The sequence below is a fragment of the Patagioenas fasciata genome, chromosome 3 (assembly GCF_037038585.1).
Source record: "Patagioenas fasciata isolate bPatFas1 chromosome 3, bPatFas1.hap1, whole genome shotgun sequence".
Taxonomy (NCBI): domain Eukaryota; kingdom Metazoa; phylum Chordata; class Aves; order Columbiformes; family Columbidae; genus Patagioenas; species Patagioenas fasciata.
In genome coordinates, this window is record NC_092522.1 from 8452636 (window position 1) to 8462543 (window position 9908).

General features: G+C 41.3%; 1 protein-coding gene across 1 annotated transcript; it reads right to left on the bottom strand.

Moving 5' to 3' along the window:
• Positions 1–451: 451 nt before the first annotated feature.
• On the bottom strand, positions 452–9402 carry ETAA1 (ETAA1 activator of ATR kinase). The gene is made up of 6 exons (XM_065834467.2): positions 9101–9402; positions 8093–8230; positions 7751–7827; positions 6103–6221; positions 3640–5771; positions 452–1714 (listed from the first exon to the last, which is right to left on the bottom strand). Exons 1-6 carry the CDS (start codon positions 9336–9338, stop codon positions 1599–1601), a joined length of 2820 nt encoding a protein of 939 aa, XP_065690539.1. The 5' UTR covers positions 9339–9402; the 3' UTR covers positions 452–1598.
• Positions 9403–9908: the final 506 nt, after the last annotated feature.

Sequence of the window (9908 nt, forward strand, 5' to 3'; positions counted from 1 at the left end):
AATGTTATACGCAGTTGGTCACTTTCTTGGTCACCTGTTTCTTGTTGCCCCTCTCACGAGATGTGAATCTGTCCTTATCAATAAGTTCGCATTCCATTGCTAGGTTTACCAAAACATGTGTCTGGTTCTCCAGGAAAACGCAGCTAATTTGAAGGCTTTAGCTGACAGGCAAATTCACTAAAAGAGAAGCTTGTTTTTTAAGAAAACCAGGACACCAGTGTAGTTAAGTGTTTCAGGACTCAACTGCAGATGGTTGTGTGTAGAACCAGTCCCTCCACCAAGGTTTTCTAGTTCAAATGGATCAAATTGTCACCACCACAGGCACAAAATTGAGGTGTGGAATAACTGGGTAAATTACCAAGAGAAAAAGTTAACGTAAAATCCATATAGAATTCCCATTTCGCTCCTTTTTTTGACCAGTTTCTATAGTATAGTGATTTCCAGAACAGACTAGAAAAATGTAAAAGTTTAATGATGATTTACAAATATACAATACTTACATTTTTAGGAGTTACAAAAATGGCACATACTGCAGAAACCAAAAGCTTCCTCTAACCTTTGGTACATTTCAAAGTTATTTATTTACAAAGAAAAATTACAGTCACTTTTCATAGTGTCACATGTTTACATATAAGCATTTCTCAGTTGAAAAATATCTCGCAGCTTACCCACAGGCAGTTTTTGCAGTTTGAGTTCTGCACCCATCTATCACATCAAAAATTCCATCAGCCCCTGTTAAGCTGACATGACATTGCATTTTTATGTTTTAACAGCCTTTAGTTTGAAAAATATGTACCACGCGTAAGGCTAAAGTGATTCACGGCTGTGAGATTTCACCTGGTGTATTTTATAAAATGACATAAGCTACTTTTTTTAATTAGCTTGGTAACACATTTAGAAAAAGGAGGTCCAATTTTGTTAGCTAGAGTATTTCTAGCTCTCCATGAAGGGAATTCAAAAAAGATAAACTGTCCTTTCCATGATGTTTTTTTCACCGTGTTAAACTTTTATATTAAATTATTCCTTCACTATATACAATTCTTACCTAAGGTAATAGAGACAAACTGATCGCACTTTCCAAATCCTGTTCATTTCCACTAGTTTCCCCGATGTTGGATGTCTTCTAGATTGTACTTTCTTTAACCCAAAACTTAAAACATTTCTACCCAAGAGCAGACATTAGTATTTCTTAGTCTCTGTGTACTTGTGGGGCTTCTTATAGATGAAAATATTTGCAACAAGAGAAACAGAGCCAAAACACAGTCTGTTTTTGACATCTTCTACTTACATGTGTTTACAAACGCTTTCATGCTCTGATGATTTTCAGACAATAATTATTCAACACATAACAGTATGTGAACTCAATACAGGCTTCATGGTGCTGAAGGTAATTTGGGACTACACTGTAACAACTGGTAGTTTTTAATTAAGACTAAATACCACCAGAGTTTTAGTTATGGTTCAGGTCAAGATTTTTTTTAAATACAGAAGTAGAAAAAGCTTGCTGTCCGTAGCTGTCAACAGAGTTTAAATGTGTCTGCCAGCATTACATTATTTCCCTCCCAAAAACTTACTCCATAAACAAAATAAACTCCAAATCAAGTATCTTTAAGGGACGCCTGCATTCTGGATTTTCTTCGGGCAAGAGCTTCTTGTTTTTTTCGTTCAATCTCTTCTTGAGAACATTTTCTAGTTTTTTGTTCCACCACAGACACTGTAAATAAAAAACCAAACATGTATTAGGAGCCTTCAGGTTTGTTCAATATGTATTTTAACTTACCTGTTTGCAATGTTTGAAGATCTATGGCAAGAGCACACTATTCTGACACGACAGGCACCCAAGTTAAAACTGGCTCATCTATCCTGTCCCCAAGGCAGAAAGGGGATATGATGCATGACCTTTGTAGTGCTACCGATTACAACCTCCCAATGAAAATACAGGGATGCAGACATTTGCTTTGAGGAAATTTTACTTGGCTGCCCTTCAAGTGAACCTCGTGACATCAGGAGTCAACCTAGGAGATGGCAATGGGTTAAGAACATTAAGGCTATCAGAGTGAAAAGGGCTCTACAATTTACTGAGTTAGGCAGAGATACGGGCATGGAGATGGTATAGACACAGGGGTCAGATATAGTACAGGTGTCGTGCAAATAAAACCAGAAAGGTTGAAAAAAGGTCAAAAGTAGCAATAAAAATTGGCAAAGGAGACAAGAACATGATAGCTAAGTGTAATATTTTATATGTTGTGTTACAGAACTATAAATTGCCATACAATAAAATCCTGACCTCGCTGGAACCAACAGGAGCACTCCCATCTTTCTGAACATGTCAAGAATGTTACCATTTTTATACACCAATTTCCAATTAATGTGCTTTTAATAAGTAGTCCTTCAAACTGGATAAATAAAACAAAGGGTCTCTGCTTCTTAAAAACAGGGTGTCCATGAAAAACTACTTAACAGTTTTTGAAAGGATCACTTAACATCCATCTTTTTGTTACAGCAACGTCCTTTCGCCAAAAATTTAAGATGACAGTTGTTGTTGATCTGTAAAGAAAATCTATGCTGTTCTTTTTCATTCCTTTATTCTCTAGAACATTCCACAGAATGACTAGGTTTTTTTGCCCTCCCTTCCCCCTTAACAGCTGGAATTTCTACTTACCATTTATTTGCTTCTTTGCAGAGCACAAAACAGAGATAAACTACTGATTTTTCAAATAATGCTGGCTGATAGTTTGCAGGAATTTATTTTTGTTGCTTTATTATTGGTGCTTCCTGAAAATTGAGGCTGATATAATACACTCTAAAGGCACATTTTATCAAAATTAATATTGATTAAAACTTCACGAAGTCATGAGATCAAGTTAAAAACAAACAAACAAACAAACTGACTGGCACTTGATTTGTTTTACATTTCCCCCGCAAGTAACACCAGTGCATGGAAAATTAGAGACCATGGCTTGATGATGGAAAAGTGACCGACCTTCCCTCTAGATGAAAGGAAATGTTAGTGTTTAGACTGATAACACAAGAATACTTCACTGGCAATTTTAGCCACAGAGCAAACAACAGTACAGGCCGAGGTTTCACAAGCATTGAATGATTTGAGGTTCCAGCTTCCAGGTGTACAATAATAAAAAGAAATGAGCATTTTGGATCACCTGCTGCTGTCTTCCCCTCCCCCCTTAGCTGGGGTTTTACAAATCATGGCTAAGTTATTTGAAACATTTTTCAAAATGAACTGTAAATTAAAGCACAGATTCACACTACAATATTTACTATGTATCAAAACAGTAGTATTTTTAAGGAACAATTTAACAATATGGTATGCAGATTGCTGCCATCAGCCTTATTCTTGATCTTAGTGATTCTGAGTGTCTACGGAGAGTGACCGTGAAATATGAAAATGGGAAACAGAAGTTCTTAACTACAGGGGTTTGAGATATGTCAGGACAATTTTATTTTGGAGAAAATAACCTCCAGGCTCTCCCTAGAACATTGGCCAACACCTAACCTGAATGGATGAATATTGAAGCCTATTGTAAGTTACAACACAGCACAAATTTCCCCTTTGACATTCTGATTACGGTAAGAAAGCAAACAAAACCAGTGTAACAGTGACACCATAAAGACAAATACCTGATGTATTTGGCAGTGCAAAAGACTCTGAGAGGTGCCTCTTGAAAGGTGGTTTCTTATTGTCGAGCTTGCTGTGCAAAGTCACATTCACCTGGTTCTTGCTTCCTTCCAAAGCCTGTGTGGTAATTCCAGTGCGAGAATGACTCCCAGGCTTTTCAGAGCCTACATGAAGCGCACTCTGAGAACTGTTAGTCTTTCGGAACTTAAACTTTGAAGGCATAAGCGATGTTTTGTTACCAGAACTGTTATTTGGCATCTTTCCAGTATTATACAAAAGACCTGGGCTGTCTGTTTTGCTACTAAAAGAGTTTACTGCATTAACAGGACTTACTTCAGAACCAGTCTCTCCTGTCGGCACAGAATTTGACCGGTACCATTTTCCCGAAACAGTGTTTGTGGTACCTTCGGAAGCAGCCTGATGACAGTTTTTAGACAGTGTGTATTTACACTCCATACCCGAGATCACAGTTCGAGGACTCGAGATGTTTTTACAGTTCACAGCATGACTTGTTGTGGCCAGCCCACGTGTAACCTTTGATGAATTCCTACAGGAATCATTCAGTAAGAAAGTGTCCTGTTTTGCATTTGTTTTTTGTGCCAAGAGGAGATCAGGTAGCCCTTGTTTAGATGCTGGGAAGCTGTTAACAGCGTTTGGTCTGGAATTAATACTGGCTCCTTGAACAGTTTTAGCTCTTTCATTTCCGTGTTTAACATCCTGGCTCTGAGTCTGCTTTTCTATATCATCACACACCTGATACAACAATTCATCATCCTCACAGTTTGCATCCCAAAGACTATCGGATTCACAAAACATGTCTAATACCTCATCAGAGAATTTCGGCTCATTCCAGTCATCAAATGACAAAGGACGTTTATTTGATATTTCAACTTGATTTAAGTGACCTGTATTAGCTTGATTAACCACTTTTGTAAGATCCTTAGACTTCATATTGGTAGAATCACTGGGTGATTGACAGAAAACATTGTTTGTGTTATTCCCAGGTTTTTCAGTCCATTGTCTGTGAGGATTGGATCTTGAAGGAAAAAAAGGCAGAGGGTCACTTTTAGGCTGAATACCTTCATTTCCATTCTTCACTTCAGATTGCATTGAAGCAGGAATATAGTTCAAATTACTGTTTTGGGCACTTTTGCAAATAGAACTTATTTTATCTGGCTTAATGTCACATTTGCCATGAGAAGCTATGGCCTCTGAGTTTTCTGTCTTACATGGTTTTTGTAAAGAAAGAGGTTTTACAACATTTCGTGTGTTTTTACCAGAATGTTTCAAAGGTGAAAACTGCAAACTGTTGGATTTGTGTACACTCCCCAAACAAGCTCCTGAATTGCCACTACTTCTTTCCTTTGTTGTGCCACCATCACTGAAATCAGGCACTGATGGATTTGTAGGAAGTGCTGGTGCTTCTTCAGTACTTAACAATTCAGGATGTTGGGTTATTTGCATCACAAAAGAGTCATCTGCCAAAAAATCTGTATCCCAGTCATCAAAGTCATCATTAACTACTCCAGCAAGCTTACCAGAGACCACCAATTGTGTCTTCAGAGAAGAAGGGGGTTTTTTTGTCAACGGGTGAGTATCAGGTTTTGGCAAAGTCCGGTTCACGCTTCCTAGTGCACACAGAGTATCTTTGTGATGTGCCGCCGAATTACCATGTTGCATGTCTTTAATTTGCTCGGGAAGGTGTTCCTCCTCCAAGGTGCTTTTATTTTCATGGCAACTAGTATTTAAAGAAACATCTGACAGTCCTTGGCTCAGCTGTCCACTACACTTCTGGGTAGAGCAGTCAAAAAGAGCACGAAGGGCTATTTCAGCCTCAAGGTCTACAGGCTTTTGACTGCTCGCTTGACAGGGGTCTGCAGCAGCGATGCCCGTGCTCTGTGCTACTGGTTTCAGAGACAGACTAGTATCTATTTCAGAAACTTCACCAAACAGTGATTTCAGGTTCTTCGTATTTGCTTCATCTTTAGAGTTATTTAAAGACTCTGGAGCGGTCCGGATGAAGTCATGACCAAGCTTCTCTTGTTCCTGAACAGCATCTAGCTCTACTAGATTTTTATCAAATTCCTTAGCCAATTTCATGAGTTCCTCTTCAGGATTTTTAATTTTAAGATCTCTAGGTTAAAAAAAAAAATACAGAAAACAAAGTCAGACCTACTGAGAAAGTTTAGCCAAGCTCAATAATGCTACTATATGAGCTGTTCATTCTTTAGTTTAACTACTACAGAGAATATGACTGAATCCCACCATTTTCAATGCACAGTCAGCATGCAATCATTTTGATAATTCTGAAGAAATACCCCATTAAGAGGAGATATCAAGCCCAAACTTAAAAGCATTCTGCATGCTACTGCGCAATTACAGGCATCACTATACATAAAGGAACAGCACATACCGGTTTTCATGAAAAAACAGCTGTGATGGGCAAGAAAAAACTCTTAACTTACCTTGTACAAGTTAACTTTGTCCTCGCTCGCACTTTTACTACGGCAGGCGTACAGGGAATAGCATCCTCACCAATCCATGTCCCTAAAAGGGAGCCTTCGTTACAGGCTGCTTTTTCATCCTGAATGATGAGATTTATAATGATTAGCAATTTGATTTCAGATAAACTGGACTAGACACACACCTTGCATTAGTTAAAGTTGCTAAACCAATTAAACTGGATCAAATCTGTTGAGAGCCACAGATAAGAGATGAACCAATACAAGCTAGGCAAGATCACTATGACATTGTCTACTGAGAGTTGATTGCTTAAATTATATTGATTTAAAACAGGAACTTCAATTAAAATAACTGAATTTTTCTTTAGTGCTCAAATCTAATACTCTGTTTACTTCAGGTTTACACATAATCTGCAATACTCACGTTACAAGCTGTGATCTAGTTTACTTTAGTGTACTACTAAGGAGCTAGTTGAGATGCTCTGTCTTTATCCACTTAAAGCAGCATTAACAGATCAGAGAATTTGAAAGAAATCGTATTCTGTACGCTTCCAGGAAAAAAATCTGACTTCTTCCATTACAGCTCATTTATACAAGGAGCCTTTAAACAGAAATAAGTGAAGTTTAGAAACTCAGTGAAGTTCAGGCTTGGATTCTGAAATCTAAGGAGATAAAATACTGCAGTGGTAAATTGTCTGGAAAGCCAGAGCCATGGGACATTACTGCACGTAAGGCAGCAAAAGTTATTTGAACTTTACTAACTACCAGGATAGTTTTGGGTAGGTTTTCTTCTTTGTAATTTCTTTTTTAAGATAGTTGCAAATTCTGATATTATTTACATTTCTGACAGGGCTGTAATCATTTAAAAGGAAGTGGCATCCTTTATCAATGATTTTCCAACTCTTCACTATAATTTCTCACAAATATGCTGAATAGTGAATATGTTTTAAATGCCCCTGTCAAATAAGCAGGCATATTTTGCAAGCTAAATACTACAGAACTGGTTTAGGAATGACGTGTTCTCTTGTGCTTAATAAAAAACAAACAATAAGCCAACACTCTTCTTTTAACTTTCTAGGCTGTGGACATCAAGTTCACAGCAGAAAGGAGACACCAAGAGACAGACCTTAGAGTAAAAAGGCAAATTATTTAGAATAATGAAGCAATGTTAGTATGTTTATATTATTCTGGAGTCTCCCTCTCATTTGAGTCTTGCCCTTGTACTTCAGCAGTCATTCAAAACCATCCAAAATGTTTAAAAACAACTGCCAAGTCATCCAGTATGTGAAGAAACTCTTACCTTTTAACAGATGAGTGATGAAAGATAAATAAACACAACAGTACTCCTAAAATCAGGGGCAATAACTTAAATTCTGAAAGTAAACCTCTCTAAAATGGAGCCGGTGCAATTCAAGTCCACTTTTAATACGTTATTTTTTACAGCATCTGTGACTCATTAAGAGCAACCAATCAAATGCTATGCTTATGATTTTAATTCAATCTAGTTTTATTGAACATGTTCCTAGTTGTCTACACACCCAGTTCTTACCATGAGACTACCGTATCTAAAACTGAACCTTCACTAAGGCTGTAGCACTATTCCGTTTGATCACTGCATATACAGAGTGTTGTTTTAGAGAGTAACAATTACCTGAGGAGCAATACGATTAACAATTTCTGAAATTTCTACTGCGCATCTACTGGTAGACTGTTTGGGTTTTCCATTGCCTATGAAAACAAACAAAAAAAATCTTCTTAAAAACTGCAAAACGATTCAATTTATAAAGCGCAGTACATCTCGAATAATTCAAATACATGTGCTAAAATCTGAGGTTGATTCAGAATTGAAGAATTTATGGGGTTTTAACAAAAATAAAACCAAACAACCATGGTAACAGAAAGGGACCTTTTTTTAAGAAACTGGATAACTTTTAATATGCTTCACTCCATGCTTTAAACAAGCACCCTGAAGTCTGGGTTCTGTTAATATTACCTAGTCTCTGTGTAATTGGTGAATGAGGATCCCAAAAGATTTCTTGCTGTATATCGGTGTCATTAACAGGAGAGCTGAAAACAGGTATTCGGGATTTCCTGCTCAACGATCTCTTGGGTGTTTTATGTAAACATGATTCTGTGTAAGGAGAAAGAGGATCCTTATTTAAAACCACAAATACAAGGCCAAAATAACTTAGAACATATAACAGGAGAAGACACAAAGATGCTTTAGGAACTTTAAGAATAAAAATCAAGTGTGCATTCATTAACATTTTGCTTCCGAGAGGGCTGTTGTTCACAACTACAGATTTAATGAAGAAGATGATTCTGCCCTTGTGAGGTGCATCACTACAGAGATAACAGAGCTTTACATGACACTGACAGCTGTATGCTCCCCATCTGATGGTAACAATGAGAACTGTCAGTCCTCCTACTTGAGGGGATATTGACTTCAGCTTACCTTAAAGGAAAAACTATGGATCCTATATGGGAGAATATTTTGTGTTCTTGCTCCATGTCTTTCACCCAGACTCTGATCTGGGTCAGAACTTTAATGGGCCCCAAAACTGATCTGGGTCACAACCCATTTTTGTCTACACCTCCTCCACTGGGCTGTTAAAAGCAGAACTGAGCTACTCAAAGCCACCTGCAGCCCTCTCAGCTCAGCAGGTGAACCAGCACACTGTGTGAAGCCACAACAACTGGTCACTCCTGCCCTTTAGACGTGACGCTGCAGCTGTAGAACCCTAAGGAAATAATTTTTAAATGTGCGATTACTACGTGAGAAGCATCTTAGGAAACGCTTTGCGCTGGATGCTCATCACTACCGGGATTTATGCTCTCCTGAGATCAGCACCCTCATGGCTCCGGGACGCAGGGAGCGCCCTCCCAGGGACGGGGGTGACACCCCCCAGGCCCCTCCTCGCAGACAGGCCGCTCCAGGCCTCACCGCCGCTCCGGGGCGGGCGGGCAGGGCCAGGCCCCCCCAGGGCCGCTCCCGCCGTACCTGCAGCGCCGCGCCCCGCCGCTGCTTCCCGCGACGGCGACGGCCGGGGCGCGGGAGGCGCCTCCCCCGCGGGCAGGCCTAGGCCTGGGCCCGCACCGCCTTCCGCCGCCTCCTCCTCATCCTCCTCTGTAGGGGGCTCCGCCGGTCGTCGCCGGGTGAGCTGCTCCTCACCGCCGCCGCTCCGCCTTCTCAGGGCGGCGGCCCGTAGGCAGGGCCCCTTCCGCCGGCTACCGGGCATGGCGTGCGCTGCAGCGGCACCGCCGCGTCCCTCCCGCTGCCGCCATTTTGCCGGGGAACCCGCCGCGCCACCGCCGATTGGCTGCCACCACGCCGCCTCGAACCCCTATTGGCTCCTACGCGGCGGGGAACTGTGGTTGGCTGGAGGCTCGCGCCGCGCGCCCGTGGCGCTGGCCCCGCCCCCTCCCCAGGTAGGCTCCCCCCTTCTCGCGCGCACCCGCCTGCTTTGAAGCGCTGCGGCCCCTGGTGCGTGTTCTGCCGCGGGTTCGCCGGCACCTCCGCGTTCGGAGCTTTTAGTCAGTTCGATGGAAGAAGAAGCAAAGTCGCCAGAGGTGACTGTTGCACTGGACTGAGGGGGACTTCGTGTCCCTGGGGGCGGCCTCGTGTCCCTGAGGCACCTGGTCTCTGAAGCGCCTGGCCTGTGTCTCCCGCCTCTCCCCGTCCCGCCGGTCCGGGTCCCTGCCGAGGTCCCGGGTGCCCGTGAAGGGGCTGTTCGGTGAGTGTCCTCAGAGAGAAAAACAAACCCAGACAGGCATAAAACTGTTCCAGCCCAGCATGGGATTTGGGGCTG